The sequence below is a fragment of the Pygocentrus nattereri genome, chromosome 2 (genome assembly GCF_015220715.1).
Source record: "Pygocentrus nattereri isolate fPygNat1 chromosome 2, fPygNat1.pri, whole genome shotgun sequence".
Taxonomy (NCBI): domain Eukaryota; kingdom Metazoa; phylum Chordata; class Actinopteri; order Characiformes; family Serrasalmidae; genus Pygocentrus; species Pygocentrus nattereri.
The window spans coordinates 6,207,993-6,225,657 of NC_051212.1; the positions used below are offsets into that span (position 1 = coordinate 6,207,993).

The window sequence follows — 17,665 nt, forward strand, 5'->3', positions numbered from 1 at the left end:
ATTCACAAAAACAAACGAAAACAAGGGGCACAAACATCAAGAAATTCTGAAATTAATGTTAAAACTTCAAAGATTCTGCTTTTCACTCGGATTGGTATAGTCATAATGTTTGACTCGGACAATTATGCATTCGATTAGAAGGGAATGGAAGCATTTTCAGTCGTTTCTCAGATATTTGGACCCCACTGTACGTGTTTAATTTAAAGTCAGGGCAGTCGTGGGCTGGAGGGCAGGGAACCAGCCCTGTGACCCGAGGGTCCCCATTGTGGGACTGATAAGGGTCACTTGACTTAATTGAGTAGTAAATATGCACAAATAACTGAAAGAGCAGGAACTGTGCATTAAAATGTTAATTAAAAGAACATCACTTTGCACAACTGAGCCTAATGTGTGTGTTTCTTGTGACAGGATATAGTCTCGAGGTTCACTGATGGCTTTGTGTTTTTTAGATGTGTGGTGTTCAACAACAGAGGCGTGTCTGGTGAGAAGCTGCTGGTAAGAATGAAACTTCCTGTTTCTGTTCTTCACTATAGGGTCACATTAAAAACAGGCAGGTTGTTTACAGACTGGGAGTTACATGATGCAGACCAGCCCACCTTAAGAGAGAGAGGACAGAGAGAAAGAAAGTGAGGGCAGAGAGAGAGAGAGAGAGAGAACCGACAGCACTGAGAGAGAGAAAGAAAGAGAGGACAGAGAGAACAGAGAGAGAGACAGATGGAGACAAAGAAGAGAGAGAAAGAGAGAGAGGACAGAGAGACAAAGAAGAGAGAGAGGACAGAGAGAGAAAGAGAGAGAGGACAGAGAGAGAAAGAGAGAGAGGACAGAGAGAGAAAAAGAGAGAGAGGACAGAGAGAGAAAAAGAGAGAGAGGACAGAGAGAGAAAGAGAGAGAGGACAGAGAGAGAAAAAGAGAGAGAGGACAGAGAGAGAAAGAGAGAGAGAGAGAACAGAGAGAGAAAGAGAGAGAGAGAACAGACAGCACTGAGAGACAGAAAGAAAGAGAGGACAGAGAGAGAGAGAGAGAGGACAGAGAGCGAGAGAGAGAGAGGACAGAGAGCGAGCGAGAGAGAGGACAGAGAGAGAAAGAAAGTGAGGGCAGAAAGAGAAAGACGACAGAGAGAGAGAGGAAGAGAGAGAAAGAAAAAGGATAGAGAGAGTGAGAGACAGAGAGAACCGACAGCACAGAGAGAGAAAGAAAGAGGACAGAGAGAACAGAGAGAGAGAAAAAGAGAGAGAGGACAGAGAGAGAGAGAAAGAGAGAGAGTACAGAGAGAGAGTACAGAGAGAGAGAAAAAGAGAGAGAGGACAGAGAGAGAGAAAAAGAGAGAGAGGACAGAGAGAGAGAGAAAGAGAGAGGACAGAGAGAGAGAAAGAGAGAGGACAGAGAGAGAGAAAGAGAGAGAGGACAGAGAGCGAGAGAGAGAGAGAGAGAGAGAGAGGACAGACAGCGAGAGGCAGAGGGAGAGAGAGCGAGAGAGAGGACAGAGAGCGAGAGAGAGTGAGAGTGGACATAGAGCGAGAGAGAGAGAGGACAGAGAGCGAGAGGCAGAGGGAGAGAGAGAGAGAGAGAGGACAGAGAGCGAGAGAGAGAGAGGACAGAGAGCGAGAGAGAGAGAGGACAGAGAGCGAGAGAGAGAGAGGACAGAGAGCGAGAGGCAGAGGGAGAGAGAGAGAGAGAGAGGACAGAGAGCGAGCGAGAGAGAGAGAGGACAGAGAGCGAGAGAGAGAGAGGACAGAGAGCGAGAGAGAGAGAGGACAGAGAGCGAGAGAGAGAGAGAGGACAGAGAGCGAGAGGCAGAGGGAGAGAGAGAGGACAGAGAGCGAGAGGCAGAGGGAGAGAGAGAGAGAGAGAGAGAGGACAGAGAGCGAGAGAGAGAGAGAGGACAGAGAGCGAGAGAGAGAGAGAGGACAGAGAGCGAGAGAGAGAGAGAGGACAGAGAGCGAGAGGCAGAGGGAGACAGAGAGCGAGAGAGAGGACAGAGAGCGAGAGAGAGGACAGAGAGAGCGAGAGAGAGAGAGAGGACAGAGAGAGCGAGAGAGAGGACAGAGAGCAAGAGCGAGAGAGAGGACAGAGAGCGAGAGAGAGGACAGAGAGCGAGAGAGAGGACAGAGAGGGAGAGAGGGACTCAGACAGTGTTTGTGTTGTAGTTAGAGATTAAATTACAGGTACACACAGTCTCCCGCCGTCCTACATAAATGACCTCATACACAGCAAACAGAGAGAGAGATTCACACTCACTCACTCTCACAGGAAGGCACAGGCCGGCACAGGCAGGCACAGGCAGGCACAGGCAGGCACAGGCAGGCACAGGCAGGCACAGGCAGGCACAGGCAGACACAGGCAGACACAGGCAGGCACAGGCAGGCACAGGCAGGCACAGGCAGACACAGGCAGACACAGGCCGGCACAGGCCGGCACAGGCCGGCACAGACAGGCACAGGCAGGCACAGGCACCAGACCACCTGAATGTAATAAATAAAATTAGTCTTGCTATAGAAAGCCCTACTTAGGTACAATTGTTCTTCAGCTTGATGGAGAATGTGGTGTAGATGGTTCCATACAGCCCCTTTTTGACAAGGGTTCTGCATAGCACCTAAAAGAGTTCTATTACTACAAGCTTGACATCATAACAGTAGACGAAAGCTTTTTGGTGCTACAAATAATCCTTTTCAAAAAAGGTTCTGAAGAACCCTTTCATGATGCAAAGAACCCTTTAATCATGCGAAGAGCCCTTGAAGAACCATCTTTTTTAAGAATGTAATGTTAGATTCTTACCTAGTCGAGTTAACCGAAGGTGTATTTCCTTTTGCTGATATGATACATGGAAGATTGTATTGTATTATTGCAAATACCATCACTGCAGTGGTATATTTTACATTATTAGCATGTTTAAGATGTTTGGGACTTTTAAACAAAAGAATAAAAGTCTGAAGTGCAGGCGTGAACCTGTCCTTATGGGAATGGGAGTTGAATGTAAATGTTCTTTTTATTATTTTACGCTTGCAGTTTTTGAGCTTGAACCCGCTTTTGTAGGATGGTAGAGCCTATGCAGAAATGGTGCACTTGTGCTTTAGAGACCGACTGAACTTATGGTTCTCATACAGCATCCGTTCAAATGCGTTTTTACCTTATTAAGAATTGAATGGATTAATGTTGAGAAAATTCTTATCCGTGACAAATTGTATCAAAAAGAATCTCTCACACTGTCCCTAATAGACAGCACATAGACACACGTATATACTAGCACACATAAGCAACCATCATAGCAGGCTACTAATACCATAGCAACCACCTGGGATGACAGTGGCCTACTAACATCTTAGCAACCACCTGGAATACCGTAACAATGGCCTAGCTACACCTTAGCAATCACCTGGGATAAGGTAGTGGTGTAGTAACACCTTAGCACCCACCTGCGATACCATAACAAAGGCCTAGTAACACCTTAGCAACCACCTGGGGTAACATAGAAATAGCCTAACAACCAGTGGTAGACAAAGTACATAAATCATATACTTCAGTAACAGTAGAAGTTCCTCCCTTTAGACTTCCACTTGAGTAAAAGTACTAAAGTATTTACCTTCAAATGTACTTAAGTATAAAGTAAAAGTACTAAAAGAGGAATTCTGGCTCTGATGTCCTGTTATCATTTTTATAACCAGACTGGCTTCATGAACTCATTTCAGGTGAAAGTCCTCCAGCGTCTCTCTTGGTAAACCAGTCTTTTAATAGAACGTCATTAATTAGTGACGCTGACGTCTATTAAAATGATCAGAAGCACAAAACACTGAAGGTAAACAGGTTCCATCAGGGAGAACCGAGTGGCTCTGAAATCACTTTTTACACACAAGCAAAGTTTCAGTTTCAGATTTATTTACAACTTAGTTCCAAGTTTAAGTTGAATAAAAACTGGCTTTAAACTCAGGATCACAGATGAGCTCCTTTACTATGTTGATCTGTAGGCGTCTGTTCATAAACATAAACCAGCCCAAACTCATTTACTATAAAATGAAATGGTGTTTGTAGAAATTCAGAAAAAAGTAAAGTCACCCAAAATGGAAAAGTACAGATACCCAAAAAAAATAATTACATTTACTTCATTAGTATCCACCACTGCTAACAACACCTAAGCAACCACCTGGGATAGCATAGTAATGGCCCAGTAACACCTAAGCAACCACCTGGGATAGCATAGAAATGGCCTAGTAACACCTAAGCAAGCACCTGGGATAGCATAGAAATGGCCTAGTAACACCTAAGCAAGCACCTGGGATAACCTAGAAATGGCCAAGTAACTCCTAAGCAACCACCTGGGATAACATAGAAATGGCCAAGTAACACCTAAGCAACCACCTGGGATAGCATAGAAATGGCCTAGTAACACCTAAGCAACCACCTGGGATAGCATAGAAATGGCCTAGTAACACCTAAGCAAGCACCTGGGATAACCTAGAAATGGCCAAGTAACTCCTAAGCAACCACCTGGGATAACATAGAAATGGCCAAGTAACACCTAAGCAACCACCTGGTACAACATAGAAATGGCCAAGTAACACCTCTGTTGATAATATAGCAACACCATAGTAACCACCTGGGTTTTAAGAGCAGGGTTTGTCAAGCCCACTTAGAGTTTGTTCACAAACATTCCCCTTTTATTTCATTATGCGTCTGTAATTAATATGTGCTTGTAAATAATAATGTACCAGAATTTGAATGCATCACAAAACAGCAGTATTAATAAATAAAAATTCAGAGGACTCACTTTCTCTCCAGCTCTTCGCTACTATAGTTTCTATGATGAGAGGAATGTCTGGTCTCAATGCATCATTACAACAAACACCTGATCAGAGTCAGCATTCAACCTTTTGGGGGTAAATTAAACATGTAGTTTAACATAATATTAACATAATATTTAATGATCGGGTCTTTTTCTGCACAGTGTGAGAGTTGTAGAGGATGGAGCTGCAGGATTAGCTGAGTGAGTGAGCTGAGAGCCAAATGCTGGTGCAGTGGGGTCACTTCAGGTCCAGCTGATTCGCTGCAGTTCCCTCAGTAATGCTAACGTTACTGTACTGCACCTGTGAAAAACATACTAAATACATACACTGGATCACAATCCGGAGGTGACAGTTGAGATATTGTAGCTAGAACTTTTTGGAAAGGAAGCACTTATTTTAATTTAGTAATGTCTAGTAATTTTCCATACTGACCACTGGCCGTAGCTCTTATTTTTGTTGCTGTTGTCATGTTGATTGGAAATCTCAGCCAATATAAATAGTTCTAGTTCATTTTCCACATGACAGCTGGATCTGTCATTATAACCGTGATTACTTATGTTGGCTTGGAAAAAGATGAGCTAGAACCACTTGCAGGATGATGGAACCTATACCCAAAAGAAATCGGATGTACAGTTTTCATACAGCAATCGTCCAAAACATATTTTTTTCACCCGTAGAAATGAATGGTGGAATGTTTGTAAAATTTTATTTGTATACTTCATAAGTGCTATGAGTGGAGGCACAATGGAGACCTCTCACACTGACCTTTACACACACACACACACACACTACATAAAGACTCAGATATATACACACACACACACACACAGTGCACACTAGTCAAACACCTGGGATACAATAGCAACGGCCTACCAGCACCTTAACAACCACCTGGGATACAATAGCAACGGTCTACCAGCACCTTAACAACCACCTGGGATACAATAGCAACGGTCTACCAGCACCTTAACAACCACCTGGGATACAATAGCAACGGCCTACCAGCACCTTAACAACCACCTGGAATACCATAGCAAAGGGCTGGCGGCACCTTATTCGCCAGCTGGGACAACATGGCAAAGGCCTTGGAACACCTTAGCAACCACTTGGGATGGCATAGCAAAGGTCTCGCAATGCCTTAGCAACCACCTGGGATAACCTAGCAATGGTCTAGCAATACCATAGCAAAGGGCTTGTAACACCCTAGCAACCATATAATAATCATTAATAATAAATAATAAATCATTATATAAATAATTACACAGAATTAAAGATCATATTTTTCCCAGCAGATTGTGACTTTTTTTTCAGTTCAAATTTTAACATGCTACTTTTCCTAGTTCCTAATAATTTAACAGGCTATTATTGTTACTGTAGGTTTGAGACGGATATGTAAATGAGCTTAGTTCTGACTGGCTGTGCTTTGTTGAAAAAGGCATCAGGGCTGAAACACTCATGGCCAGTGTGAGTAGGCAGGGATAAACTGCTGTAGGCTGAGTAGGTATATGGATGTAAAGGAGTTGTTTTTTGTGACATCACAAACACACTATATTGAAAGGCTGTTATTGCAGCTTAGTTTCAGTTTATGGACTGTATGGCCTGGATAGTGTTGGAATTAAACGTTTACATGGTGCAAAACCAGAGCCGGTTTATGAGGAGCCTGGCCACTTCCTATTTCCTCTATTATATCAAAAACATGGCAGCGAAACAGCAGAGGGCGCCTGCGAGAGTCCTCACTGAATGGGGTGAATGGAGCTACTTGAGCCCATAACTTTCCTTTAATTAGAGAAAGAAGAATGTATTTCACTGAGCAAGCAAAGACGACTCACCTGTACGTTTCCTTTACCTACAGCAAACGGCTTCAGGCAGCAGGATGCTAACATTACTGCTACTGACAGCTGATTGCTTAGCGTTACTGCTACTGACAGCTGATTGGTTAGTGTTACTGCTACTGAGAGCTGATTGGTTAACGTTACTGCTACTGAGAGCTGACTGGTTAGCGTTACTGCTACTGAGAGCTGACTGGTTAGCGTTACTGCTACTGAGAGCTGATTGGTTAGCGTTACTGCTACTGAGTGCTGATTGGTTAGCGTTACTGCTACTGAGAGCTGACTGGTTAGCGTTACTGCTACTGAGAGCTGATTGGTTAGCGTTACTGCTACTGAGAGCTGATTGGTTAGCGTTACTGCTACTGAGAGCTGATTGGGTAGCGTTACTGCTACTGAGAGCTGATTGGGTAGCGTTACTGCTACTGAGAGCTGATTGGTTAGCGTTACTGCTACTGAGAGCTGATTGGTTAGCGTTACTGCTACTGAGAGCTGATTGGTTAGCGTTACTGCTACTGAGAGCTGACTGGTTAGCGTTACTGCTACTGAGAGCTGATTGGTTAACGTTACTGCTACTGAGTGCTGATTGGTTAGCGTTACTGCTACTGAGAGCTGACTGGTTAGCGTTACTGCTACTGAGAGCTGATTGGGTAGCGTTACTGCTACTGAGAGCTGATTGGGTAGCGTTACTGCTACTGAGAGCTGATTGGTTAGCGTTACTGCTACTGAGAGCTGATTGGTTAGCGTTACTGCTACTGAGAGCTGATTGGTTAGCGTTACTGCTACTGAGAGCTGACTGGTTAGCGTTACTGCTACTGAGAGCTGATTGGGTAGCGTTACTGCTACTGAGAGCTGATTGGGTAGCGTTACTGCTACTGAGAGCTGATTGGTTAATTCTTTTACATTAAAATTCTTAAGCATTTCTAAACTATGATTTTACTCAAATGGGAAATGAAATCCATGTGTGAATCGAAGCTGGAGGGATGCGTGGCAGAAGCTGCTGAGAGGTCTGGGAAAATCATTGTAAAACAGTTTATTCAGTACAATTTTATTGTTTTTGAACTAGATATTGATGAAAATAAACACACTTAGTGTCACTGGCAAATTTATTGTTGTCCACAGTGTAGAACAACTTCAGGGGCAGTCGTGGGCTGGAGGTCAGGGAACTGGCCCTGTAACTGGAAGGTCACCGGTTCAATCCCCAGTGCCGACAGTCCATGACTGAGGTCATTGAGCAAGACACCTAACCCCCAGTTGCTCCCCAGGTGCAATGGATAGGGCTGTTCACTGCTCTGGGCAAGTGTCCTCACTGCCCCCTAGTGTGTGTGTATATGTGGTGTTTCACTTCACGGATGGGGTTAAATGGAGAGGTGGAATTTCCCCGTTTGTAGGATTAAAAAAGTAAAATATATATTTTACTCTGTCTGTACTTTAGCCTGGCTGGCTCTCTGTGAGTTGTTTATATGCCGTTCTGTATTTTAGCCACTTAATACAGATTCAAATAATAATGATCAAAAACAAAAAGTCTTCAGGTTGAATTGGGTGAAATATCTTAATGCTGTCAAAATGCAGAGATGATTTTGCTGTTGGAGCATGAGACCAGGACTAAAAGCATGTTGTACTTGGAGCTGATAAGATACCATAAAATATTGGTGTTGCATTTTACCCTCGTTAGTTCTTGCTAAGCCCTGCAGCTTTTATGTGCCATGATGAAATTCAGAGTTATGCAGCAGTATATGTGTAATATTTAATCCCTGCTTTGTGCCTAGAGGATTAGGTTTGTAGAGGAAGACCTGCTATGATTGCTCACATCTGTAGATATGTTCAGTTTTTATATATTTTAGGCCAAACTGTCATTAAAGGAATGCTTTAAATACTTTCCAAACATGCTAATCTGGCTAAACAGTCAATAAAACCTGCTGGGGTCAGTAGGCATGACCACATTTCTGCAGTAGTAAGCGACTGTTCATTATGTGTGCTAGCATTATTTAAAAAATGAGTGATTAACCTAAAACTGAAAAGTGTACATTTATTATTCTGATTTTTAGAAACGTATTTTTCTACGATATTCACAAAGCCCACTGTTGCATTTCTGTTTGAGAATGTCCAGTGATGTAAATTCTTAAAGAAAGAAAGAAAAAAAAACCTCTCCAAAATGAACAATGTAATTATATATTATAAAATAATACTGCTTTATTTTGATAAAATACAATTATAAATTAAAGTAAATGATGGTAAAATAAAATACTGGAAAACATGCATAAAACAAAAAATAGAAATAATTACAATAAATTAAAAGTCAATTATGGTTAAAAAAAAAGAAACAGGAAATAAGTGTATGAGAAAATTATGTATTAATAAATTAATACAACAAATTCAAGTAAAATATGGCTAAAATGAAAATAATATATAAAGATAAATAAAATTCATTTAAAAATTAAAAATAAAATTTTAGATTTTGTGCCATGATTTCCAAATTAGAATTAAGACATTTTTTAAAAAAAACTAGAACTAAAATTAAGACCTTTTTTTTAAAGACTTGAACTACAATTAAGACTATTCTTTAAAAACTTGAACTACAATTAAGACTTTTCTTAAAGACTTGAACAACAATTAAGACTTTTTTTAAAGACTTGAACAACAATTAAGACTTTTTTTAAAGACTTGAACAACAATTAAGACTATTCTTTAAAAACTTGAACTACAATTAAGACTTTTCTTAAAGACTTGAACAACAATTAAGACTTTTCTTAAAGACTTGAACAACAATTAAGACTATTCTTTAAAAACTTGAACAACAATTAAGACTTTTTTTAAAGACTTGAACAACAATTAAGACTTTTCTTAAAGACTTGAACAACAATTAAGACTTTTTTTAAAGACTTGAACAACAATTAAGACTATTCTTTAAAAACTTGAACAATTAAGACTATTCTTTAAAGACTTGAACTACAATTAAGACTTTTCTTAAAGACTTGAACAACAATTAAGACTTTTCTTAAAGACTTGAACAACAATTAAGACTATTCTTTAAAAACTTGAACAACAATTAAGACTTTTTTTAAAGACTTGAACTACAATTAAGACTTTTCTTAAAGACTTGAACAACAATTAAGACTATTCTTTAAAGACTTGAACTACAATTAAGACTTTTCTTAAAGACTTGAACAACAATTAAGACTTTTTTTAAAGACTTGAACAACAATTAAGACTATTCTTTAAAAACTTGAACAACAATTAAGACTTTTTTTAAAGACTTGAACAACAATTAAGACTTTTTTTAAAGACTTGAACTACAATTAAGACTTTTCTTAAAGACTTGAACAACAATTAAGACTATTCTTTAAAGACTTGAACTACAATTAAGACTTTTCTTAAAGACTTGAACAACAATTAAGACTTTTTTTAAAGACTTGAACAACAATTAAGACTATTCTTTAAAAACTTGAACAACAATTAAGACTATTCTTTAAAAACTTGAACTACAATTAAGACTTTTCTTAAAGACTTGAACAACAATTAAGACTTTTTTTAAAGACTTGAACAACAATTAAGACTATTCTTTAAAAACTTGAACTACAATTAAGACTTTTTTTAAAGACTTGAACTACAATTAAGACTTTTTTAAAGACTTGAACTACAGTTAATATTTTTTTTTAGACAAACTAGAATTAAGACTCTCCTGCTGTGGTTCTTTGTGGCGCTGTTTGGAGTGTTCAGCATGCGTTAGCTGTTCTTGTTCTGTGGTCTCTGAGTGAATGTGTGTCATTGTGTTTAATAGGCAGTGGGCTACGCTCCCATTCCTGCTCTGGACACAATGTTCAGGCTCTGGACATTCTGAATGCTGCTTTGGTCAGGAGCAGCTCTGATGTGGGCGTGACCTTGCGACCCTGATTAACCGGAACAGCAGCAGTGAGTCTGTTGCATTTCTGTAAGAGCTGTCTGAATTATCGAGAGCCCTGAGCCGAGTGCTGCAGGAGCCTTTGTATAGATTGTAATATTGGATGTGTTAAATTGAGTGAGTGCTGACCTGCCTTTCTCTCTCTCTCTCCCTCTCTCTGTGCTAATGAACTTCTAATGAGCCTCTCAAGTTCCCCAAGATTCTGACCAAAGCGTGTGATGTCCAGCAACCTATCAGGCATGAACGACCTACTTTCTTAATCTCTGAACTTTATACTTGAAAAAATGTGCCCCTGAGAGAACATGCACAACTGAGAAAGCTGAGCCCAGGAGTGAAAGGTTCACTTTTAATCAAAGCAGCTTTTAAGCCCTTAAAATCCCAGACATTACTCAGCAGTGGGGAGCCCTTAGGTACTTATGGACCTTCAGAGAAGGCCTAATGTTTTCTGTGAAATAGAAAAATGCATGTCTGTCATTTAAAACAGATTTTTAAAAAATAGTCATCATGCTTGCTTTATTTAAACTCTACACTCTTATTTCATTAAAATTTTGGTTTGAAAGCAAAAGTCCAACAAAACATTTTCCAATCAGGACCGATTTCTCTGTGGTATCCATGCAGATACAGCCAAGCGAGCTCTCCCATTGGTTAGGATCTCAGGAGCTGAACTGAAGGCCTTACATTAGATTAACTTTGAACATAAAGGACTGATAGAGGAATCAACCAATTACGTTTTGATTTACACTAGGAGCAATTTAGGGAGAAAAAACATCTGGAAGTTCTAGATACGTCAGGTTTCAGGTAGTTAGGGATGGAAAACAGTGGTGGTGGCAGCCCTGTGGTAGGACTCAGTCGTAAACAAGGTGAAATACACAGTGGCATGTAAGAGTCTAAACACCCCTTGTCAGATGTACATGTTGATTTTTTTAAGTGAACTCAAGTTAACACACTCAAACGTGGCATTCTTTCTGCCAAGTGTGGCGCACACTATATTTATTTGCTCTTTTACTTCATTTGTTTAACATCTTGATTAAAAAAAAAAAGAAATCTAAAGGGTGCCATAACTTTTGCACACGCCTCACTTTGTGTTCAACATTCTCCAATATATTCAATTTGGTAAATAAAGAGATTGTGTATGAAAATGAGCAGAAGTGAGTTCTGTACCAACATGTACATTTGACCAGGGGTGCCTAAACTTTAGACTGCAACTTAATGTCTGTTCCAGGCTTCAAGTAAAACATATGGAATGTCTTTTATGGGCTTCGAATGTCAGAGCATAGTTTGTTAGCTTAGTGCTAACATACTACTAGAATGCCTTTGGGGTGCTAACAGAAATTAGCATTAGCAGAAGTGGTTTTAGTTCCTTGTTTTTGGCCAAATTTTGACGTTTAGGCCTTAAACTGAAGGTTGAGTGCAAACCGTTCACGGTTCATTACTTTTGTTCAGTAACTACACGGAAAATATTGTGAAGTATTTTCAAGTTATAATAGGAAGGAGTGGAAATCCGGAGCCGTAGGTCTTGGCCGTTTAGGATGCTAACAATGCTATGTAAAGGATTAGCTTAGCATAGAAACTAATTGTAGACGTACATTTTCCTTTTCCCTCAATTGTGGTCAGTCTGTGTTGCGTTAGTTGCATTTCCTGCTCATCAACATCCAAGTAAACCCAAACGTTCAGTGATGTTGAGGCCTGGGCTCATCGTTTTTTCCTTTTCTCAGTGAAGCTTCCTTGACAACAGCATCCTTTCAGGCCCATAGACCCGCTCTGTGTCCACGCATGCGCAGACCAAGACAAACGAAAGAAATCAGAGTAAGAGTTTATATGAGCTGAAAAAGCCCATTAATGAGCTAAAATCCAGCCTCTTTATCAGATTTCTTAATCCAATTTCTAGACCTTAGTCCGATGTAAGAAATCAAAGACCACACCAGAACGTGAATAATCGTCACTGCGAGTTTGTTTACATGAACTTAATAATCCGATCATAATCAGATTTCTGCAGTTATCTGATTATTCAAGCGCTCGAGATTCAAGATTTCTTACATCGATTTAAGGTATTTAAGGTAATTAAGTAATCTGATAAGAGGCTGGATTTGAGCTCAGTAGTGGTTTTTTCAGTGCATGTAAACTCTTACTCTGATTTCTTTCGTTTCTCTCGGTCTGCGCAGGTGTGAAAACAGAGCGCTGTCCCGGAAACAGCGAGACTTCCGGAGCGATGCTGAAAACGACTACATGCTTGAAGAATTTTAAATGTTCTTCCATGACAACTTTTACATTACATTTATATCACGTCGTCGTCTTCTGCGAGTTTATCGGCTGATTATAAAGCAGAAATCTGATTACTGTCTGACTCCTGTAGACCTGAAGTTTCCCCATTATTTGATTACTCAAGTGCATGAAAACATACTAAACCAGTTACTGACACTGATTTTTTTGCAGTTATCAGATGCATGTGAGCGCACTAGATAGATGTACAGAAACACCTGTGGATGTTCTCAGATCTGAAGCAGCTTGATTTCTCCTCTCACTCAAAGATGAAAGATTTACTCTGTGTCTACCAGATATCTTTTGGTGTCTACCAGGTCTTCCAGGTGGTTGTTAGGATCCTCATTTTAAACATTTTTTTAATCCAGTTTTAGAAACTCCCGTTTTTCTTCACTTTCACTTTCTCCTTCAATATGCAAGTGGTTTATCTTGTATCTACTTTCCTGAGAAATATGTCCTGAACAAAAGAGCAACTTGTACGCGATGGCTGTTCTGGCTGGAAATGAAGTGAATGAAGGTTTTTGATTTCGCGCATCATTTGTGAGTTTCGGATGTTTTGGTCTGCAGACTCCACGGACGTACTGTGCAGCTAACACGGAGGATTTGGAGATGGTGATTGAACATGTGCAGAAGACTCATCCTGCTGCCCCGATCATGGCTGCTGGTGTTTCTATGGGAGGGTAAGTAGCCTTGTCCATAGCCTGGTGTGTCAATTCAGTGCATTATTCCATTGAAGGAATTTGTTGTGAATTGTTCTTTATCTGTTTTATACATTCTGTATCTGCGTGCATGTGCTAGAGTTGTATCTTAGGCTGCCTTTTTTTGTGTTTACCGCTATATGGTCATGTTTGTCACACCTGTTACTTGTCCTGTATGAGCTGGGTCTAATCTTGGCATCAGTCCAGCTATATAACTGTGATAGCCCAGTATCTTATGGGGTAACTTGATGTCCGAGATCTGCACACGCAATGAATAAACTTCACTTGTCGAGACAACAGCCTGAGTCCCCTGAGTCCCATCAAATGGGTTTGGTTTCTACACCATACAGACACAAGGAGAGGCTGAAAATGTGCCTCATTGTTGCACATTTATTTCCCAATTTTCCATTTATTAGAGCATTAAACATGATTTAAAGTACATGATTTGAAACAAAATGTCCTTTATAATGTGCTAATCTAATGCTTTAGCCATAGGCTAATATTTAAGCCACTTTTTCTTTATAGTCTTGAAGCAGCAATTAAATTAAAAGCAGTTAAAACGTTTCATTACTGAGTGAGGAGATTAAAAACAGGCTAAAATATGTGTGTGTGAGGTCCACCTCGATGTTTAGGCCTCAAATGATCTCAAAATCAACATCATACTGGTGATGACAGTAGGAGATTCACTCACATCCTCAGAGACCAAGTTTAGTCCGAGTTCTCTCTGAATTCTCTGTTAATCATAAGATTCATCTGTTCTGAGAAGGGGGCCGAAGCACAACTCACATTTCTACCAGAGACGTCTCCAAATATCCAGAATGTTTTTAAAGGCATTTTTTTATCTAAACATTTATGCTTAAATAGTTGAAATTTGTTTCTAAGTAAGATGTAAATAGTGAAGTATTTCCAAGAGAAATATTTTTTGGCTTTAAAAAAAAAAAGTTCTAACAAATAGCCTTGTTAAATGTTACTTAGTGGAGTGTGCTGTTCTTGTTAATGTGTGAGGTGTGGTGTTATGGTTGCGTGTTGGTTGGTTTATTAGTAGACGGGTTTAAAATATATATTATATTTATATATATTTATATATGTGTATTGTTTTTATTATCCATATTCCTAAAATAAATAGTTCCTCCAGTCATATGTGTAATGAATTTAAAATGATGGCTGAATCAAGTCACTTTAAATTAATCAAATCAAACTGCTGCAAAAGTGAGATTTTGTAATGCAGTGAATTTTTACTACAGAGTCATAATTAGATTGAGTCTTGGTGAGGTTTTGTCTATCTTTTTGTATCTGAATAATTTATTGTAGTTATTAAATAATTTATAATAGATACTGAACAATTCATAGTAGATACTGAATAATTGTAGATACTAAATAATTCATAGTAGATACTGAGTAATTCATAGTAGATACTGAACAATTTGTAGCAGATAATGAATAATTGTAGATACTGAATAATTTATAGTAAACACTAAACAATTAGTATTTATTATATTAGTATAATGGTAGTTTCTGAATAATTAATAGATACTAAATAATTCATAGTGATTACTGAATAACTCATAGTGGATACTGACTAATTCATACTGAATAATTCATAGTAGATAATGAATAATTTATAGGAGATAATGAATAATTTATGGTAGGTACTAAATTTATAGTAGATACTAAATAATTCATAATAGATACTGAATAATTTATAGTACAAATTAAACAATTAAGTAGATATTAAACAATTCATAGTAGATGCTGAACAATTCGTAGCAGATAATGAATAATTGTAGATACTGAATAATTTATAGTAAACACTAAACAATTAGTATTTATTATATTAGTATAATGGTAGTTTCTGAATAATTTATAATAGATACTAAAGAATTCAAAGTGATTACTGAATCACTCATAGTGGATACTGACTAATTCATAGTATGTACTGAATCACTCCATGGATACTGAATAATTCATACTGAATATTTTATCGTAGACACAATATTTTATCGTATTCACTGAATTATTAATTTATAGTACAAATAAAACAATTATAAGTAGATATTAAACAATTCATAGTAGATGCTGAACAATTCGTAGTAGATAATGAATAATTGTAGATACTGAATCATTTATAGCAAACACTAAACCATTAGTATTTAGTATATTAGTATAATAGTAGTTTCTGAATAATTCATAGTAGATATTGAATCTTTCATAGTGATTACTGAATCATTCATAATAGATACTAAAGAATTCATAGTATGTACTGAATCACTCCGTGGATACTGAATAATTCATACTGAATATTTTATCGTAGACACAATATTTTATCGTATTCACTGAATTATTCAAACCAGATACTAAATAATGGTATTAGATATACGTTGATGAACCTTAATTAGTGGAGTGTGCTGTTCTTGTTAAATGTGTGTGAGCCAATGAGGTGTGGTGTTATAATAGAGTGTTGGTTTATTAGTAGACGGGTAAAAATGCAGTGATCTGAAAGAAATTCTTCTGCTGCTTCCACAAATGAGGAAAAAAATAACGCTGTCCTACTTTACTCTGCTCTCAGTTTGAAATGAAGATCCACGATCATTTCCACAAGCTCAGCAGCACCAACCGCTCAGCCCTGCGTAATCCTCTCAGTCTGACGCAAAAACATCACCCTTCGTCATTCAGCGCCCAAAACCCCAAACCTTTAAAACAGCAGTTCAGTCAAAAATCTAATTTCCACGCTTCCCCCACTCTCACCTCAACCACTCAAGTCCTGCTTGGTGTCTGAAGTTTGCTTCTTTAGTTTTAGTATAGGAGCTACAAGGATAATGTTGCTGACAAGTAGCTTGAAGCTTATACCCCACCCAGTTTGCATGGTGCCAACAGCATGAATCATCACTCGCTCTCCTCAAACTGTGGAGTTGGTCAGTATCTCTAATAGAACTGACACTGTGCTTTAGTCTTTCTCCTGCTATAACAGACCTGCCGCCTGAACACACCTCAGCTCATCAGCTACACCAGAATCAGTGTGTCAGAGCAGGAAACAGCAAACTGTACAGCATCCCAGCCTTATTAACTCTTACTTTAACACTATATTCTTTAAATGTGCTTCCTCATGCCCATAACTACAGAAAGATTAGTTTCATAGTGGTTACTGAATAATTCATAATAGATACTGAGTAATTTATAGTAGATACTAAATAATTTATAGTAGATAGAGTAATTCATAGTGGTTACTGAATAATTAATAGCAGATACTGAATAATGCATAGTACTTACTAAATAATTCATAGTAGATACCAAATTCATAGTAGACACTGAGTAATTTGTAGTAGATACTAAATAATTCACAGTAGATACTGAATAGTTCATAGCAGATATTGAATGCCTAGTGGTTACTGAATAATTAATAGCAGATACTGAATAATTCATAGTACTTACTAAATTCATAGCAGATACTCAACAATTAATAATACATTCTGAGTAATAGCAGATACTAAAGAATTAGATGTGATTATTTTAGTACGACTTGAAATTATTATTTAAAAATGTGTCAGATTTCAGTAAAATCAACACAAAAATCAACATTTCAATTCGTGATTGTAAACAGCTCCAAAGTTCTAAAATCAGGGCAGTTTAATCTCCTTTGTCGTCTTTATTCTTTTTAGTTGCACTAATGTTTTTTAATGTTTATCTTTCTTGTAAACCACTTTGAGATTCCATAACAAAAATGGAAAGCGCTATGTAAATAAATATGATGGTCATCATCATCATCTTCACATTAGTGCAGTTTTCCAACATGATTTTCCAACACTGATTTTTCCCCTCATCTTTTTGAAGGATGTGATGTTTGTGTGCGTGTTTCAGGATGATGCTGGCTAACTATCTGGGCCGTAAGGGTCGCCGGACGTGTCTGAAGGGCGTGGTGGTGTTCTCAGCCGGCTGGGATGTTTTCGAGTGCACGGCCTCTTTGGAGAAACCCCTCGACCGTTTCCTCTTCAACTCCTACCTCACCAGCTGCCTGCAAGCCTCCGTTCACCGGTCAGGCTCTGCAGGATTAGCTTAGCTTAGTCTGTTATACATAACAGTTACGGGTGGGCAGTCATGTGTGACCCTGATTGACCTGCGATTCAGTGAGACGGAGCGCATTTGGGTGGATTAGTGCATATTTCTGTAGGCGGTCCTGAGAGCAGATTTTAGCACAGTGGGAGGCAG

General features: G+C 38.7%; 1 protein-coding gene across 1 annotated transcript in view; it reads left to right on the forward strand.

Annotated features, from left to right (window-relative positions):
• Positions 1-17,665, forward strand: part of abhd3 (abhydrolase domain containing 3, phospholipase) — a 54,156-nt gene that overhangs the window by 22,534 nt on the left and 13,957 nt on the right. The window contains exons 4-6 of the mRNA XM_017718668.2: positions 450-495; positions 13,332-13,444; positions 17,318-17,491. Coding sequence (XP_017574157.1) covers positions 450-495; positions 13,332-13,444; positions 17,318-17,491 — 333 coding nt within the window. The remainder of the gene's footprint in view (positions 1-449; positions 496-13,331; positions 13,445-17,317; positions 17,492-17,665) is intronic.